This window comes from Fukomys damarensis, unplaced genomic scaffold (genome assembly GCF_012274545.1).
Source record: "Fukomys damarensis isolate Sample0158 unplaced genomic scaffold, DMR_v1.0_HiC HiC_scaffold_19, whole genome shotgun sequence".
Lineage (NCBI taxonomy): Eukaryota > Metazoa > Chordata > Mammalia > Rodentia > Bathyergidae > Fukomys > Fukomys damarensis.
Genome location: NW_022900931.1, coordinates 52,556,435 through 52,576,569, shown reverse-complemented (window position 1 = coordinate 52,576,569; position 20,135 = coordinate 52,556,435). Strand labels below are relative to the sequence as shown.

Genomic DNA, 20,135 nt, shown 5'->3' with positions numbered 1-20,135 from the left:
CAGTAGAATCACAAGTTCAAGTTTAACCTGTACAATTCAGCAACTTAGTGAGGTCCTGTCTCAAAATAAAAAATAAAAAACTGGCTGAGGAGGTAGCTTAGCAAAAAGGCTATGGATCCACAGGTTCAATTAAAAGTACCACACACACACACACACACACACACACACGCAAAGTGTAAAAGTGTAATATGGCATCTTGGGTGGGCTCCTGGGACAGAATGAGGACGGTCTGTAAAAGCTAAAGGAATCTGCATAAAGCACGGACTTCAGCTAATGATAATATAGCAGCATCAGCTCATGAGTTCTGACAAATGTTCTAGAGCTGTGTTAACAGTAGGGGAAGCTGGGCGTGGAGCGTAGGGGAACTGTACTGACCTCACATAGAACACTATTCTGAAGGCAAAAGCTTGCTTGCTGCACCCCAGCGAAAGGGGCACAGCTGCATGGGTTGGAAGTACCTGGACAGACGGAGGCCTGCAGAAAGCCTATCCTCCCACTGGCGGCGACCTCCAGCCCTGAGGCTCCACTCACCTGGAAGGAGGCTATCCACGTCAGTTTGAAGCAGAATAGTTTAAAGCTGTTTAATGCTTGGTACTTTTGTGCTTAGATCTCACCCTGCGGAGATAACTAGTGTGGTTTCATCACCAAATAACACTGCGTTTCTAGCAGTAAACGGCATGCGGGGAGGATGTGCGGGTGCTTCGGGAGGATCAGAGTGAGGCAGAACTTGCCTCGTCCCATATGTAAACCTGCACTGCAATTCCATAGTAGGTCCATCTCTGGCATCCCCGGAGGGTCCTGAGGTCCTCTCTGTTCCCTGCCATGTAAGCTGTCTGGAGATGGGAGAATGGGAACCATGAGCCAGGCTGGATGGCCCCAGGGAAGCCGGGTGTCCAGGTGTGGAATGGGGGCATCGGCGGTCGCCTGCATTTCACCCATTGAAAACTAGCTCCATCAGCAAAGGGCGACTGGGTACCCTCGAAGCCCAGGTGGGTCAGGAAGGTGGGGGGCTTGTCCTGCTCCCTGCATAGAGAAGGATTAACCTGAGAGCCAGCGATCAAGGAGAGGACTGATAAAGCCCACAGCTTGCAGAGGTTTGGATCACGGCACTGCTTTAGAAGGGGCCACTTGAGAGAAGACAGCCCACTGTGGGAAGTGGGTCTGCAGCAGCCCACCCAGCCCTGAGTCCCAAAACCTGGATCTCTCAGGTACCAGGGAAAGAAGCAATCCCCAGGAAGCCAGGAAAGACCTCCCCTTTCTGGGGCGGGTGTAAGAGCGCTCATGTGAGCTCTTGATATCCTCCGTCAAGAACTGAATGGATCTAATTCTGCCTGGAATCCCCTTTGCTCCTTCACCCCCCAGCTCAGAGCTCTCTGCCCTGTCCCTGGCCCCCTTAGTTGCAGGTCTGTATCTGTCTCTGCCTTGCGAGACAATGGGCACTGGAACCCAGGCCCTCCAAACCCCTGCTCCCCTCTCTTCCCAGCATTCATCACCTTCCCTGCAACACGTCAGCTTCCCATTCACCATCTGGCCCGCTGCCTTGCACCTGCCCTTCTTCATCAAGGAGCCTAAGTCCCTCAAAATTGGGACCACACGATGACAGATTTAGACAAGTGGAGCCTTCGCAGTCTGTGCTCACTGCTCAGCACAGTTCTCTCACCCTGGGCCATGCAGGCCTGCAGGGCTGAAGGGGAAGATGTGCTCAGTACCCTCTGTGCTGGGCCTGGTCCAGTATGTGGTCCACCGTGCACACCAGCAGCAGCTACTGATGCTCTGGAAATGATGTGGCCCCTCAGGCACATGGAGATGCCCTCAGGTACACACACCCTACCTGCCACAGCACAAGGTCTGACCTCAATCCTCTTCCAGTCTTGCTCCAACAACTATCCGTCAAAAGAGAGTTAGCCAGACCTGGTGGCTCCCACCTACAATGCAGCACTAGGAGAAGCAGGAGGATCACAAGTTTGAGCCCAGCCCAGGTAACTTCATAATCTGGCAAGATCTTGTCTCAAATTGAAAAATTTTTAAACTAGAATGTAGTTCAGTGCAAAATTCAATCCCCAGTACCACACACACACACACACACACACACACACACACACACACACACACATCCCATTGTCTCAGCTTATTATGGCTTGTCACTCCCCAAAAGCCTCATGTGGTCAAAGGTGTCCGGGAGATTCCAAGGGATTGGATTTGGGTGTGTGAATGCAGATTAAGGATGTTATACTGGGATTAAGGATATGCATAGTGGAAGCACCTCTCTGGGTATGGGTGGCACCAACCCTAAATGGAATATAAAGCGCCAGAAAGAAGGCACGCTTGCTGCTGCTGCTGCTGCTGCTGCTTGATGCTTGTTGCTTCCTGCCTGCCATGCCATGAAGAATTTTTTCTCTGTAATATCACTCTGCCATGCTGCCCTGCCTTGGAGCCAGCTGACTATGGGCTGAAACCTCTACAAACTATGAGCTGAAATAAACCTTTCCTCCTTCAACTTGTGGGTATTGGGTACTTTGTCTCAGCAATGAGAAAAGTAACTAAGATGGAACCCCTGACACCACTCCCCAGAAAGAGCATTTGCAAAGCTATAGCAATGGACACAACAGGTGGTAACAAAGCCAAAGCCAACTCTTCCTCTAGAGCAGATGATGGAGTAGATAGAGGCCCACCCTTCCTGCATTGGTCCATTCACTCAAAGGTGCTTACTGACAAAAACTTGCTGAAAGATAAAATGGTAAAGAGAACAGAGCAGACCCATATGGAATATTACTCAGCCTTACCAGAGCAGGAAATTCTGCCCCATGCTACAACATGGACACTGTGCTAACAGAAATAGCCCAGCCACAAAAGGACAAGGACTGTGTGATTCCTCTTATAAGTAGTAACAAGAGAAGTCAGATTCATAGGGACAACGTAGAACAGAGGTTTGTAGGGGCTGGGGGAAAAGGGAGATGAAGAGTCACTATTTAGCAGGTACAGAGTTTCTTGTTGTTGTTTGTTTTGAAAGACGAAAAGAACTCCATGATTGGACGGTGAGATTACAATTCTGTTATATGAATGTACTTAATGTCATGGAGGAGCTGAACCCTGGAACATGGGTAAGATGGTGAATCCTACAGGTATTTTACCACAATATTTTTCAAGTGTGTTTTGTGCCTCTGCCATGTGCCAGGCACTGCTGGGAGCACTAGAGATGCAGCAGGGGAGGAAGTCATTCCCCTGCTCTCCTGAGCTCACACCATGAGGAAATAAACAAATAAGCAGGGAAGTGAATGAATCGGTAAGAGGAGTGAATAAGAAAATCAGTGAGAATGAACAACAGGCTTTCCAAAGACTGCCAGGATGGTAAGTGAATGGTGAAGGGACCCTTCACAGTGGGGGTTGTTTGAAGGCCACCTGGAGCAAGTGATGCTGGAGGGAGTCCTGAGGGATGAGGTGGACCCAGCCCCGGGGAGGTCTGCATCAAGAGGATACCAAGGAGACCACAGGCAAGGCAAAGGCCACCATGGGACTATGTGCTTCTGCCTAAGGACCGAGGGAAGGTGACAAGGCTTCCATAGAGGGGTGGAGAAAGGAGGCGGTTGCATCCTTCTCAGCCACAGATCTTTCTCCATGGGCAACAGATGGGGCAGTAAGCACAGAAGAAAAGGGGTTCCAAGGCCTGCGCCAACGTCACCACTTACACACACCATCCCTGACAGCTGAGTATTTTTTTAATCTCATCTACTGGGATTCACACTGATTCGATGGAAGATGACTGTACTTCCTCACCTACTAAGTGGATGAATGACAACTGATGGTCTAACACCCAGTTCACAAAACTCCCACAGAAGCAGGGAAGAGCTGATATGTGATCTCTTTGCTCAGGGTGATTTCCTGGAAAACTTCCATCAAATTCATGACTGTCACCATCCACCACATTCTGTCCCTGACACTGTTTTCTTTTTGACTTTATGTAGTGGCTGGTAGAGATGTGCTGAAATTTCAAGACAGAGAGAGCCTTATGCTATGTGCAAAAAAATCATGAAAACCTATTTGGTCTTAACCTAAAGGCCCACAGTGCACCTGGGCCCCAGGCTTTGGCCAGACCAACACCCCATCTGAGTGCTACTTGTGCTGGGCACCATTCTGAACCCTCTCCCTTGGGGTGAGCCCAGTAAAGCTCACTCCAAACTCTCCAGGCCCACAATCCTCGGTCAACCATCATGGCTATAATCTTGGCCAGCTCAACCCAAAAGAGCTGTGAGATCAGTTTTCAGGGCTGTAGGTTACACAACTCAGGCTTTTAAACATGCTACAGACTAAGTGTGTGATACCCAGACTGGACAGCTCTACCCCACTGCCCTCCCTTCCAAGGTGTACGTGCTACTCTGTTAATGAACTCCAAGAAAAGGGAGGGAAGGGAGAAAACCACCACCTCGGAGGCTCATGGAGGAGCAAAGTCATCAAGGGAGGAGAAGCTAAAAGTACACCCAGGGTCCCTGCTGTCCCAGAGGGCAGGTCATGGATAACAATGGTATATGCAATGTATAACCACAAGGATCTGTTCCAGAGCCACATTCCCCTGTCCTGCATCCTACCTCATATGCCCAAGCTCCCTGGTGCACCCAGGAGATCTGCCCAGCCACAATAATCCTCATTTCACATCTGCAGTAGAATTTGCATTCTTGTAGAGGGACAGTAGTGGGAATGATTGAGACCTTCCTTGCTCCTGGTCAGTGGCCTTTGTACTGAACAGAGCATTTCATTTCACTCTGTCTAAGTTGACAAGAACTACCCGGGCACCAGCTACACCCCACACTCTAAGTCAGGGACATGTCAGGAAGCCAATACAACCTCTGCCCTTGAGGAGCTCAGACTTCTGTTCCAGGCCCACAGCCGGGTGAATTTTCAGAACTAGAGGCTCCAGCCCCAGCTTTTGCCAAGAGAAGCTTGAGGCTACAGAGGACATGGATGTGAGATGCTTGATGGCAGGCCTGTGACATTTGTCCACTCGCACCCCAGCAGCCAAACCTGCTGCCTGATGCTAAATTAGCATCAGGAAGAGAAGATCCCATTAGCCATGCCCTGAGGTTCTGAGAAAGGGGGCCAGGCCTGGCTCAGGACCCAGGTACTCTTTCAGAAAGGCTGCAGGTCAATGTGTGTCAGGTAGGCCACGCCCATGCTGCATAACAACCCAGCCACGGTCCACACCACCCACACTTCAACCCATGTAACACAGGTTGCACACACAGATGCACACATCCCAAAATACTGATCTTTACCAACGCACAAATGCCCCCCAACAGCCACACAACACACAGCCACACGAGACAAACCCAACACTTGTATCAGTACACACACAGCTGCATGCTATTATCTGTATCTCGACACACACGCACATACACACTTGGTTAAACCATGCGTCAACAAATATGTACTCCCCAAACCCCACAGCCACACCAACCTATCAGCACATCCCAGTACTATACCCTCACTCACACCTGACACCTGATAGCTACAGACAGACTGACATTCACATCCCAACTGCCCCACCAGTACGCACAAGAACACATACACCCAATATAAGTACATTCACATCCCTTGCCTAAGACATACACACTATACACATAAAAATACCACCCCCACACACAAGTACGGAGCAACATATGCACTTTCAACGACCTACTTCCAAAAAATTAAGCCAACATACAGATACACACACAGCAACACTACCCCAAGATGCATGAATACACACCAGGTTGTCCACATCCCTACATCACAAGGAATGAAGCTGCTGGCCTGCCCAATCCAACTCTCAGCACTGGACTCAGTCCCCAGCACAGCCCTGGGCCCAGCCCTGAACACCTCAGGTGGGCCAGGGACAGGGACTGAGTCCTCCCTGTGCAGCCAGTGTGAAGGGCCTCTTGGCTCAGCCTGCAGTGCCAGGAGGCAACAACAAAGAACTCAGTGGCCTTCTTCGGACGCCTTTCCAGAGGATACGTCCATCCTCCTACTTTACACCTCGGAAGCCCCAGCTGACCTGGAGGGGAAAGAGTCAGGGTGTGCCTCTCCCTCTTCCTGCTCAGCACCAGTGGAGGATCAGCTCTTCTGGAGGGGAGCAGAGCAGGATAGAGCTTATTCCAGGGTGGAGAATGTGAGCATGTTCCCAAAACAACACCAGCCCATGTCAGCAGTGTCCTTCCACCTACGGGACCCCCATCCATCCCAGCACCCCACGGAGCTACAAGGGAAAGTGTGTGAAGGGTGCCAGCAGTGCAGTAATGGAGAGACGAGGGAAACTGAGGTTTAAGTAAGTTCACACAGGCAAAGAGCCAGGTGTCCCGAGGTGGGACTCAGACCAGTACACCAGGCCCTGCTCCTATGGTGTCGGCGAAGCTGGTCCCCCTTTCCCTATCCTGGCCTTGGACCAGGAGGGATGTATCTGTAACCAGCTGTGCGTGTGACCCTGAGCAGGGGTTGAAGAGATACCTGCTTTATATGGAACCATGGAACAGGGCACTCAGTGTGGACGCTAAGTCCTCCGTGGAGTGGAGCCAGTGCTGGACCCCCCTCCTGCCCTACTTCTCTCTTCAGGAGGGGTTCCCACTCCTCTGATCTCTCCCCAGCCTGCTCTAACAGGAGCTATGCTTGCCAGGCTTGTGATAGATAGGCTGGACAGCTGGGTTCTACCTTCTGCTGAGTCTACCTCATTCCCAGCATGAGCCAATGGCAGACTGAAATGTGAGAGATCAAACCAATGTGGGTTCGAACCTCAGTTCTACCCCACCCTGGCTTTGTGATTCACTCTACTTTTTCACGCCTCAGTTTCCACATCTGACGGCACCTCTCTCCCCTCCAGACTGTCAGCCATGGAAGGGCAGATTCCCAGCAGCACCTCTGTGAAATACTCCTGGACAGCAAGACATCAGAGCCCAGTACTGGGTGCAAAGCTTTCTGGACCCAGCCAGGAGTATGGACTTTCCTACATATTCCGGCCCTGGGAAAGCTTGCCACACTTCCTCTCCCTCTTCATCCTGCCACAGCTAACAAGTTCAGCGTTGAGTACTGTGTTTCCACCTGGAGGAGGTAAGAAAGGTAGAGGAGGAGGAAGCAAAGCAATCAGGCTGCCTGCCTTGGTTTGGAAGGACCTGCAAGGCCCTGCCACTGTAGCGTGATTCCCCTGGAGCAGAGAATCCCACCTTCTCTTTCTCTGGGGACCCACTCCTCCCTCTGCTAAGGTGATCAGGACATAGTCTTAGGCACACAGTAGCCACAGAGGAGAACATATTGGTTGGCTCTGATTGTATCCATTGTCACTTCCAAGCTGAGACCCAAAATTACCACAAAAGAAGAGGCAAACATGGAGACTCAGAGAAAGGAACCCAAGGAGCAGTTCTCCCGATATCCTGCAGTCCACTGCATTCCTGGGAGAAGGAAGTGGTAGGGTCTCCTGGCCAGTTAAGCCTCTTAACTACCTTTCTCAGGGATGCCTGCTAGGGTACTTCTTTAGATGTCCAGAACAGGAGGGCAAATGATTCTGCTACAGACAGAATCTTGAACTGTGGCATTTCAGACACCGGTCATCCAAGCTCCGTGCTTCCTCCTTCTGAATCTCAGGGAGCAAACTTGTATCTCCCACTGTGAGCTACAGGGCTGGAGGAGACTGCAGCCCTGCCCTCCACCCCTCCAAGAGTTAACCCTGCTTGGATGAGCCAAGTGCTGCCACTTGGAGAGGAGAGATATGCGGCAGATGGCAGGAGACAGGGAACCATGAAGGTTGAGTGGGGTCTCAGTCTTCCACACTGTTCAACTCCTCTAGTCCTTGAGACCCTGAGAAGGAAAGTGAGCTGCTAAAATAGCCATCATGGTGCTTAAAACCCACAAATGGGTGTGAGGCCCAGCTCCAAAGTGAGGTGGGTGTATCCTGCTCTGAGCTGCTTATTAAACATTAGAAAACCGCCTTTAGGGCCAGGGATTTAGCTCAGTGATTCTGCCACCTACCTGGTAAGCACAAGGTCCCAAGTTCAATCCCTGGTACCGAAAGAAAGAAAGAAGAAAGAAAGAAAGAAAGAAAGAAAGAAAGAAAGAAAGAAAGAAAGAAAGAGAGAGAGAGAGAAAGAGAGAGAGAGAGAGAGAGAGAGAGAGAGAGAGAGAGAGAGAAAGGAAAGAAAGAGAGAAAGAAAGCAAGCAAGCAAGCTTCCTTTGTCCCTGGCTTACTAACCAGGCTTGTGATTTATTTCATCAGGAAATAAAGGACAAGGAGGTTCTCTTAGCATATTATGGGGCACAATCTGGCCACACAACTCACCTGACCTATGCAACAGAGGCGACCGTTCCTAAGCCAGGTAAGTCTGGTTTGGGTTAAATGGACAAAGCCTAACTGCCCTTTCCAGTGTACAGGCTTACAAATTCTCAGTGTGCTTGCAAAGTCCCAGGGAGAGTCACTCACCACCCCACTCCTTCTGTCCCAGCCCACGAACAGGTGACTAAAGACAATTTAAAGAGGGTCTGGGAGGTGGAAACCTCTCCCTGGCTGCAGTCAATCCTAGAGGCAGAGTGGGGCGGGCAGCCCAGCTAAGGGGACCCCACACCGCCTGGGTTAAGTGCTTCCATCCCTCCCTGAAAACTGGACTCTTCTCCTAAGGCCTCTTTTGGATGTCATAAACAGTGACTCAGGCTGTGGTTCTCCACCAGGGAGAGAGGACAACAGCCAGCCACAGAGGCCGAGGAGGTATCTGGAAGTCACCAAAATCGGCCAGGTTCTAGAGGGAAAGAGCAAGCCCTCTTCACTAAAAATCATTTAGATAATTGATGAGGCTCCTCGGCCCTTACAGGTCCTGCTAGAGCAAATGTGGGCAGCAAGAGGCCCCAACAACCCTGGGGTAACGAACCCTTCCAGAGTCTCTCCCATGCTGTGAATGTCTCCTTTCCACCCTCAGACTAGCAGTTTCGGGAGGCTGAGATGCGACCCTACCCACCTTCGCATCCCTGGTACCTAATGCTCGGTGTTCAGAAGCTACTGAACAAGTATTTCATCCACCAATGAACAAGTAAATGAATGACTGAACAAACGAGTGAGTGGATTTATGAATGAACAAATGGGTCGCAGGGTACCCCCGTGATGGGGAACAACCTAGCTTCAGGGGAGTCAGTCAGGGGAGGGTTTGCTACGGAGAAGACTCCGCCACAGGGTGAGGCTGCCTCCAGCTGCAGCGTGGTGCTGGGTGTCGCACATCTGCAGCCTCAGGGCCGCCTGCTTGTGACCAGACACTCAACTGCCAGGTATTTCCACCTGAGGAAATAATTGTACAGATGTCAGAACCATCAGGACACAAACGCTGCCAAAATGTTCACCCTGGTGCTGCTTGTCAGAGTGAAAAAAATGGAAACAAGTCCTAGTTCAGTGATGGAAATTCCTATTTTATAGACACATATTTTTTTCTGTTGCTTCTCTATAGTTCTAGTATCTTTTCGAGGAATATAAATCATTCAGAAACCTACCACACCTTGAGATCTTAGGAACCCTAGATTCCTGCTTGGGGTACAGGAAATGAGACCCTTGGAAATTACTCTTCAGCCATGGCCACATTTAGGGAGGGAGAGGAGAGGTGGGGGCTTGTGTGAAATTTAGAAACACAGCACAACTCTTATTGTAAGACTGGAATCTGCAAAGGACAGCCTGTGGGCCGAACCTCGCCTGTGGCATGTTTCTGTAAATAAAGTTTTATTGGTACACCATCACCCCCTTTCGTTTACAGCAGAAATGAGTGTTTGCTACAGATCACATGGTCTTGAAATCTAAAACACTTAGTATCTTGCTCTTTACTGGAAAAGTGTTGCTGACTCTTGTGTGGATTATTCAATAACAAAAACATCTGTGATGTGCATTTCAGTGAGGACTTATGTAGAAGTACGCACAGAATGATCCTTCTTTGGCTAAATTTATGTTTAGACACAGAAAAAGGACTGGAACTGTATAAAGTTAAATGTTCACGGTGTTATCTCTAAGTGGTAGTAAGCTTAGATAGCTGAATATTATCTATTTTTATTTTCTATGTTTTCAAGATGGACAAGAATTACTTTATAACAGAGGGGAAATAAGGTCATTATGCACCACCAGCAGCCACAAAGTCAATAAATGACTTCTTGGAGAAGACCCACTGAAAAGGTTTGAAGGTTACTAGCGAGGACACCTCTAGGCTCAGACCCTGCTGCAAACCCCACCAAGGTTTCTCCAACTGGGATTAGGATGCCACACAGCATCTCTGCAGGGGCACTGCTGCTTACCAAAACACAAAATGAACAAAGCGAAACAAAAGAAAATATCTATTCTAACATAAAATCAAAATGTACTTACCAACAGGGAGCCCATGTATGTGTCTTGGTCTGCAGGGAAGCAACCACTGCACACTTTTGGGGTTGAGAACTCAACAGAAGCCCTTTAGAAATGCCTAAATGCCTCTCAAGATGACTGTAGCCAACTGAGGGTGTCCAAAAGCAAACCAACAAGGAGCCCCAGGGCTAAGGGCACCTGCATATTACTCAAATGAAGAGAAAAGAACACCTGAGAAGGTTTCTATTTCCTCCTATATCAAATGGCTTTGGAACTGAGGTCCAATAAAAGCCAAAATTCTAGTCCCACAAAGCGGCTCCACAAAGGAAAGAAGAAATGCTTTTGTGGAATGTCCCAGACCTGAGAAGACCTATAAATACAGAAAGGCTTCCCACAGGTACACCCTGCCTCCTGAGGAAAGCCAAACAATGACCCTGTGAAAGCAAGTGACAAGGTGTCAAAGCCAAGCCCACCCACGACCCACTTCCTCATGCTTGCATTTGAGTCAGCATTCTGGCTGGGCACCCTAGAAGGAGGGCTGGCCCCCCATGTGGTGTGGTGGGCAGCCCATCCAAGGATCAGCTTGTGATGTGCTTCTCACTTCTCCCAGACACATGCCACATGTCACACAAAAAGCCTGAGGCACACAGCAACAACGAGATAGGTCCCACAAGAAGCTAAGCCCTGGACAACTTTCTCTTGGTAGGAGATTGAAAAAGAAAAGGAGACATGAATTTTGCCTGGCCAGCTTCCCATACCTGTAGCACAGCTCCCCTCTGTCTCTACTACCCGTGAGGTAGCTGTAGAGGGTGTTCAGATTGCAGTGTTTTGGGACTCCGCAGTCCTAGACCAGGGAAAGGGTGGTGGCAAATCTCTGTGCTTAGCTCAGTGCTTACATCATAAGTCAAGCCACAAAGTTCTAGGTCCTCTCTCCCCAGCTCATCTAGAGGCAAAGTATCCATTTCTTACGTTACACTAATCAGCCCTGTTATAGAAGGGATGGATCTGTAACCAAAAGAGTAGAGGCCAGCTCCATACTCTCAGAACCACAGCATACAAAGGAGCAGGTAAAGACAAGAAGCAAAATGCAAGACAAAAATGACTAGATGAAGAGACAGTCCCAGGACTCTGCGTGCTCTCCTGACAAAGAAGACCAAGGCCAGACCCTAGGGTCCAGAATGAACTGGAGAGACCCGGAAGACAGAAAGCCCACAATTTCAGCTATGTGGCTCCCAGAGGACCTCTGTCCTGTTCAGGTGCCTCCCTGATTGGGATCTGCCCAAGAAACAAATCCCAAAGCTCTGCCCACATCTTGCTGCCCTAAGTTCCTCTGGGGAGGGTCCAGGCTTTCGGAGAAGAGCTTTCCAGATGGCGCCTGCCGGTGGCGGTGCCAAACTCCACAGCTTAAGTAAATGTTGCCATCATCCTGTCCTGCCAGGAAAAGGCAAGGGGGACCCACAGCTCCTCCCAGCTGCCATGATGCTCCCTTCCTGAGGGGACCAGAGAGGCTCCACCATGCTGCCAACTGCCCACCCGCCCTCCGCTCTGCACCCCTCTTGGAGGGCCCCTGCACTTTCAAGATGCGCTGAGCCCCATCCTCTTTCCTGGAGGTGCCAGGCCACTCAATAAGGGTACAGAGATGCCTGTCAGAGGCCAGCAGAGGAGAAGGAGGCAAAGAGATGTGAGGCGCCCAGAAAGGCAGCATGCAGGCCCTAGAGTTGCAGATGGCAAGAGTCCAGCCCCGTCATCACAAATTTGGGAAGTCTGCACAAATCCAATCTCCTGATCTCTGCAGGTGCTTCTCCACCCCACCACCAGTGCTGCAACACAGCTCTACAGTTAAAGGCGTCAACTGCTCGCTCTGTCCTCGACTTCCCAGGCTCAGGATGCTCCCACTGCTCCCTGCATGGTGCTTTTCTAACCGAGTCCCTCTGCTCTCCATCCCCAGATCCTCACACATCCCAGGAAGCTCCATCTGGGATCCCACAAGGTCTTGAGGGCCAAGAAAACAAGGGGCCTGTTGAATCTTGGCCCTGCTCCTGTCCCTCTGAGAGATCTGGGAACCTATGGAGAAGAAGAGAAGAAAATAGGCTGAGATGGGAGGTGAGGCCGTCTCTTTTCCCAGAAGTGTGCTTAGGAGCAGGGCATGAAGCTTCAGACCAAAGAAGAGACTCCAAGGATCAGCAGCCTGGTGGAGAAGGGTTTTAGATGGGCAGGAGGATCCCAAGCGGCCTTGCAAACACAGGCTGCCCCTGCTCCACAGCCCTCCACCCTGGCAGTGCAGACATGGCTCAGTGAGCAGAATTTCCTAGAAATCTAATGGCACAGTGCGTGAGAGCAAGTCAGCGAAAGGCAGGCCTCCAAGCTCACCATACCTGCTTCCAGCTAACCAAGCAGAGGACACAGGTGGCTGCTTGCAATGCAAACAGCTTATGTCGGCCCCAGCACACCCAGGGTGGTGGCCAGGACCAGAACTGGGACCTCCAGTTCAAGATAATGGGAATCACACAGCTAATGCTTCACATTCTGTTTTGAAAATTGACTAATTCACCTCACTGTAACCTGTCAATAGCTAACCTGTATCGCTCTTACTGCCATTAAATTTAGATTTAAATGAACGTTCCTTGTGTTAACATGGATAGGCAAGGAAAGCTTTGTGGAGCACTTTGGGCTTCCTGGAGCTCCGTGGGCAGCATTCCCTGAAGCACTTGAGAGAAGGAGGAGGGACCCTGGCCCCTCAGTGCCCACCCTACAGATGGGCAAACTGAGTCCAGCAGGTGGACCCTGGTGGGGCTTGAGCAGTGCCAATCTAACCCTTTGCACCCACTATCTAATACTAGAGACTTTCTGGGATTTTATGTCACACATGTTTTATGTCATACTGCCAATCTGAAGAGTTTTAGAGTTGATACAATTTCACTCTTCGTGAGATCCTAACTGACAGTGGCATGCAGCCCCAAGGAAGTGACATTTATAGCCATGCAAAGGGGGTAAAAGAAACAGCAAAAGTTCTAGAGTATCACTGAGTGTTCCCAAATAATTGCTCCTAAACACAAGACAATAAAAGTTAACTGAGTGAATGGGAAGTTTATAAAACAGAGCTGTCGGTAAGCGTCTGGCTCCCTGCAAAGAACACGAGGATGTGACGGCCCCAAAGTACCCAGCACGGAGAGCTACTTTTGTCCCCATGTCAGCAGAGCGTCCCAGTGAAGAGCCCACCCCATGGCCCAGTGAAAGGGTGAGGGCCCAAGGGAACCACTTGGGCTGGTGACCCGTGCCCCCTGTGACATTGCCCAGGAGTTGTGACCAGAAGATCCATCCAGAAGGATGGCCACCTCGGCCCTTGGCTTGGAGGAAGGGCCCTGGCCAGCGTCTGCCTGGGCACAGCTTCGGCACACACGCGCCGAGCCTCTGTAAATCTCCACAAACACAGCGGCCGCCTGCACACGCTCCCACGGCGGGGACGGAAGGGCTGCATATGGCGCATGGTTTTAACAGCTGAGCTTTAAAAAAAGTGCAGCTTTTCATCTCACTGAACCAGCTCCCAAATTAGGAGGTGGGGAGGGTGGCGGGGGGGGCGGGTGCGCAAGGGGCAGAAAGAAAAGGAAGCCAGGACGCAAAGAGGCAGCCTTCAACATTAAATTTGATTTTACAAGAAATTTCAGACCGCTATCTGCTCCAGAGCGCCCTTTGGAAATTGAAATAATGCTCTCAGCTGGTCATCCCCAAGTTTGCTAATTCACGTTATCTAAAAAATAACTTGTATCCTTTCCTTCTTTTGATAAAAATGAAAATGCATCTGAGACTGACTCACTCACATGCTTTAGATTGGGTTAAAAAATTTAAAGTAAATTTATAAATGGGATTATTGTTTTCCAAAGTCCTGCTCTGCAGAGAGATTAGCTGCCACCCTGCCCAGCGGGTATGGCCTGGTCCTTCTAGTACCCTGCCTGGAGGTGGAAGGTGAACGCAAAGGAACTGGAAAAAGGAGCCTGACACCCACACTTTTCCCGGAATTGCCTGGAAACTTTTACTTTCTGTTTCCTCTGCTGATAATGACTGTCTTCGGCTGTGCAGCCAGCTCCCCTCTCCCCCTCCCAGCCCCCTGTTGCTGCAGCCTTCCCTGAGCTCCACTATAAAGTTTGGCTTTTGCAGCAGGAAGCAGCTGGGCCAAGCAACCAGCGAATGATAATGACCTCAGAAATCTGCTGTTCGCTCGGCAACAATAGGGTGCTCAGTCTACTGGAAAATTGTGTTCATCAGCTAACTCTGCTCAGTTACTAATTGACATTGCCAAATATTTTAAGAACAATTGGAATGCACAAGCAAAAAAAAAAAAAAAATGAAGATCTTAATCCTCAGACTTTAAATTTTTTCTTTTTCTTTCTTCTTTTCTTTTTTTTTTTTTTTTTTTTTTTTTTTTTAAAAAAAAATCCTCATGCTAAATTTTTTCTTTTTCTTTCTTCTTTTCTTTTTTTTTTTTTTTTCTTTTCTTCTTTTGGGTGCCCGGATTTGTTTGTGTGGAGCAGGCAGTGGTTATCAAGAGTGGGGGAGGGGAGAGGGAGCCACAGGAGAAAAAGAGGCAGAAAAGAAAGAAAATCTATCATATCACTATACACCCGATGTAAATGCACGGAGCCCCGGATAAAGGCCTTTGAGGCTGTGGTCAATGGGCAAACACAGGATGGAGACCCAGCATTTCAGGAATGCAGCTCAAGCAACAAAAGAAGACTCTGCAGCGCTTTTAGCCCAGCTGATCAAATAAATCTTTGTCCATCTCAAAATATTATAGCACAAGAAGTAGGGGTTAACGGTATTTTCATCTTTGCATCTCTCCCTGGCTTTCCATTGATCAGGCAACTTAGCCGACTTTATTTAATGAACAGAGGGTCAATGCATTCAATTACCCCCTTCCCGCCATCAACACTTCAATTATCCCCACTCCAAAATTATGGGGAATTCGGAAGGTAACTGCCCTGTTGGATATAATGAACAGTATCGTTTCTTAGTACATTAAGTTTTAATTATTCTAAGCGTGATTTCCAAAGCAAAATCTGAAGAAACAGAACTTGGTTGTTTTCTGACTCAGAGCAAAGTCAGGATCCAAGATCGGTCTTAGAGGAGGTTTTAGGGAAAGATGCAAAGATTAATGCCATCAGAGTGCTTGCATGCAAGCCAGAAATGAGAAGGCATCCAAACAGCCGCCCCGCTCTCTAAATGTCATAAAAGAGTAAAATTTATAAGCTGCTGCTTTCCAAATAGTTTCCCTTTGCAGTGTACACGGAGGCAAAAATGACATCTACTATGGTGTGAAATTATTGGTGAGTCAAATAAACAACAACAACAACAAAAATAACACAAAGGGAAAAGATGGGGAAGTGATCTGTGTGATTAGTTTCGTCCATTTTCTGTTAGAAAATATGACCTCTCAATTTGTCAAAGGTCCTAGTTTTTGCAGTTGATCTTAAGCTTGGTTCTCAGCAGTTTGGAGAGCCAAAGAACAAACACATTTTCTGGTTCACTGGAATCATTTTCACATGTTCACTGATTCAAACATTCTTTTGCTCACATAACAAACAGCTGCATCCCACATTAGCCCAGCCAGTGACAGTCACCCATCTCGGCAATAACTGTTTGATTGCAAACTTGACCCCTTCTTCGTCTCGGTCTGAGCAAGACATTTTTAAACAGCCACTCCGTTCCCAATCCTCCTTTGCAAAGAATTACATCAGATAACAAAGGACGTCTCTGCCACTCATTGTAAGCCTTCTTCTAGAGATCTGTTCTAAGAGGCTCTGGTAAAAAGGTTTTTATGATGAATTCAGAACTACTATCATGTTAAGAGCAGCGATTTATAAAGAAGAATTCATGGGTTAAGATCTGAAAAAATAGTTTCTCAGGCCCTACTGACCCAGTTTTCAACAAAAAAAGAATCAAGTGATGCAAATTAAGTTTTGTGACATTGTTATGCAGTCTGAGAAATTTGTAAAACCGTGTTTTGCAGTTATTTCTTAATGGAAGCCTTAATAAGTACTTCTTTCTTTACTTAAGGGCTTAAAATTTTTTTTCCTCCCCTTCACCTTGCAGGTTTCTAACAGGTAATAATAAAATACCTATTGTGTCAAGACTTTTATTTAAATGCTTATTTTAATAGCACTTCATACAAGTAATACTTGTTAAAAAATAAGAGGGGAAACTAACCAGATTTGGTTGAGAGTCCTAAATCCCAAGAAAACCTGAATGCCCCAGACGTGCAGCTGATTTGGGCTGCATATTGGGATGCCATCAATTTTCCTACTTAGTCAGAAAATTATGAAAGGGTCTCATTTGAATGTGAAGAAAACAAAGAAGTCAACCAGAAACGAAAGAATCAGTATTCATGATTGTAAAATCCTTCAATGAAGGGAAATAAAAGTGAGAAGATAACCGCAACTCAAGTTTAATTCTCTTTGGAGTCATGAGCATGGTTGGTTCTTTCAAGCAAAATGGGTTTTTTTTAAAACAGGGTATTTAGAGATAGGGAAGCAACAGAGACAGGAATAGCACAGGGCTATCACTTGGCCAGAAGGTGAGAAAATCATGGTAAATACGTCATTAATAAATCGAGCATTTGGTGGCGGAATATTCTATGGAGGCCTTCTCCTTTTAGCGGATCTGGGAGAGGGGTGGAAATCTGTCAAAGCCAACTCTGCATCACTCCAAAAACTTAGGGGAGTCAGTTTGCCCTCTGATCCGAGAACTGTTGAGACAACTCCCCAGAAGATACCCCATCTCACAAGTTTGGAAAGAGTCCCTCCTGATGGACAGCAGGAGGAGATGCATTTGCTGCCACTGAGGCAATGAGGATCCATCTTTCCAGCAGCCCCCCTATCAGGCAGGGCGAGGCGCAAGCCTTTCCCTTGTATCTGAAGATGCTCTGTGTAGTACGACCTCATCTTTCCTCTGTGGTGCTCACGTTCCTGGTTAGACTCTTCCAAAGTGTCTCACCAGTAATAAATCGCAAGCAAGTCTGGGACTCCACGAGTAGACAGTGTGTTTCATGGGTATTTAAGCAGCGGCATTAAGTGCTATCAGAATCTCTGGAATGTGCAGCTTAGATTTATGTGTCTTAACAATTCTTTACTGGTTTATAACAAGCCAGCATACCCACACTTTATTTTAATACTAATTTTGTCCGAGGAGAAGGGTGGGCTGAACCATGACAATAACAACAAAACCAAGCCGGCATCTACTTAATAATTGTAGCAGTAGATTGCCTCTAAGACTGATATATTTATCGAAACTAAGAAGGAGGGGAGAAAAGAAGAGAAAACTTTTAAAAAATGACCCTCAACAGTAGGCTGCCACATCTTTAACAGTGGGCAATGGAGTGCCTCGAGGTGCCTCAAACTGTCTTTCATTTTCTAGACTTAATGGCTGATTGCAGAAATCAATGTTGCCATTAGTAACAGGGTATTTGTTATGGCATGATTTCCTCTGTTGTTAGGCGGCAGAATGATTACAGTATTAGCGAGGTGCTTTCTTTATAAAGGGCTAGAGATATAACTTTCAATTTACTATCCATTAGTAAGGGACTTTGGAAATATGGATGAAGGCAACCTCTTACCTGCTGTTAGGTAGTGATTTTAATTCAGCCGTCTTAGGCTTGTGTATTTTCCCCCCAAAAAACAGGGCCAGGATGCTTTATCATTTCACAGACATTTTGATGACAGATTTTCTGCTTTGCTATTTTAGACCCCAAAGCCCGTTCACAGTACAATCTAAAACACGCAGGCATGCAACTGGGTTTCAACCTCTGCACCAGACTAAGCCATCAGAGGAAAGATGTGTATCCTCTGGGTCACATGGACCTGACAAGTGAACCATGCGGGAATTCTGGAAGGGGACAGAAGATAGGTTTGGTCTGCAGAAAGACACCAGGAGAGAATTCCTAAATGAGAAATTGTAGGAATGTGCTGGGGGCGGGGGGAGAAGGCAAGCACCCAAGGATGGAAGCCACCAGTCAGCTCCATCTTGAAGATGAGGTGATCATGGACAGGGTGAGGGTATAAATGGAGCTGAGCCATAGTGGGCTCTGTCTCACTTAAAAATATGCTATCTGGCCATCTCCCCTCTACGCGAGAAGGATCCCTCATCTTTCCTAGTAGCTAGTATTGAGGAAAAGGCCAAGGAGTTGAAAGTGAAGCCCTGTCCTTACAGCAGGGTGGCTGGAGGACAGAGCGGCCCCCACCTGCCCACCCAGCCACTCTGGCCTCAGAACCGACTAGAGACCACGTGCTAGCCAGGCAGCCCCTCGGGCAGGGCCCTGTGATGGATGCTGGCCCCATGTCCCCAGCCAACCTACCTGAGGAGGACGGCGAGGAGGGATGTGGGCTGTCCTCCTGGGCACTCCCAGGCTGGGAGAGGCCGCCTCCAACCCCGCTCTCCTCAGTGACATTGGAGGAGCCCGGTGTGGTGGACCTGCTCACCGACTGGGACTCTTGGTCGCTGCCAGAGCCGCGCCGCTCGTCCAGGCCTGTGTGCAGCCCGTCCTCTTCCCCCCGGCGCTCCCGCTTGTGGACTCGGGAATGGACAACCACCTGATGGTAGGTGCGGAACACACGGCCACAGTCAGGGCACTCGGTGGGCTTTTCTTTCATATTCCCGGGGCCCTGCAGGTTATATTCAAGCGTTTGGTTCAGCCCATGTGACAAAAAATCCCGACTGCCTTCTAAGGGGTCGAGCTTATTTGGCAGGTCTCTCTGATTGCCCACTTTAGTGCTGTGAACCAAATCAGCAGGCATTTTCTGCTTAGAGCCATCTGCTCCCACTAACACATACTCCCGCTTCTCCTTATCAAACATAACTCCGGCGTTTGCCAAAACATCTTCGTGGTTACGCTGGAGCTGATGCTCTTTAGATAAGAAGCCATGTTCCATGGCCATGCCCCTGGCCATCAGCTGCCAAGCCTGGTAGCTGTTCACAGGGTCCATCTCTGCCGCTTTGGCAGCCGCCTGCAGCCGCTCAATGCAGCTGGATTTCAGTGGCGGCACGAGGTTGAGGCATCCCAGGAGCGAGTGCTTGTCGCCCTCGGGGACATGCGCCATGCTGGAGATGGGCGACAGCAGCTTCCCCAGCACCTCCTTCTCCTTCATGGGCAGCTCCCCCTTGCCATAGAGCTGGCCGGGCTCGCTCAGGCCGGCCTTATCTGGGGCTATGAAGCCACTCTGCAGGCAGGACAGGTACCTGGAGTACAGGTTGGCATGGGCCTCCTGGGATATGCTGCCCATGGGCACAGGCACCTCCGGCTCACTGGGGGACTTGTTCTTCACCGACAGCTTGTTGAGGTGGACCTTCATGTGGTTCTTGAGGAACCAGGGCTCTTTGAAGCGCCGGCCACAGATTTGGCAGCAGTGCTCGAAAGAGTCTTTGTGCTTCCGCATGTGGCCCTTCAGGAACCACGCCTGGCTGAACACCTGGCCACACACCTCGCAGCGGAACTCGTTGGCCGACTGCTCCCCAGCGCTGTTGGGGCCCTGGCCCTGTGCCGACTCGGCGGTGATGTGAGCCTTCTCCACGTGGCTGATGAGCTCCTCCTCCTGCGACGCCGCGAAGTCGCACAGCGTGCACTTGTAGGGCTTGTGCAGGATGCGGATGTGGCGGTCCAACTCCTCCCGCTTCTTGAATTTGCCTTTGCAGAAGGTGCAGCGGAAGCCTGCCGCCGGGGCCACCGCGTCCTCCTGCACGTTGACGGGCTTGGGTGAGGGCACCGGGTTGGCCACATCAGGCACGCTGTGGTTGGCGGGCAGGGCCAGGTTGCAGGCGGCCAATGGCGCCT

General features: G+C 49.3%; 1 protein-coding gene across 7 annotated transcripts in view; it reads right to left on the bottom strand.

Moving 5' to 3' along the window:
• The window catches only part of Znf536 (zinc finger protein 536), a 433,293-nt gene that overhangs the window by 218,632 nt on the left and 194,526 nt on the right, over positions 1 to 20,135 (bottom strand). For all 7 annotated transcript variants that reach the window (XM_010641004.2, XM_010641005.2, XM_010641003.2 and 4 more), the window contains one exon: positions 18,663 to 20,133. In XM_010641004.2, the coding sequence (XP_010639306.1) occupies positions 18,663 to 20,133 (1,471 nt within the window). The remainder of the gene's footprint in view (positions 1 to 18,662; positions 20,134 to 20,135) is intronic.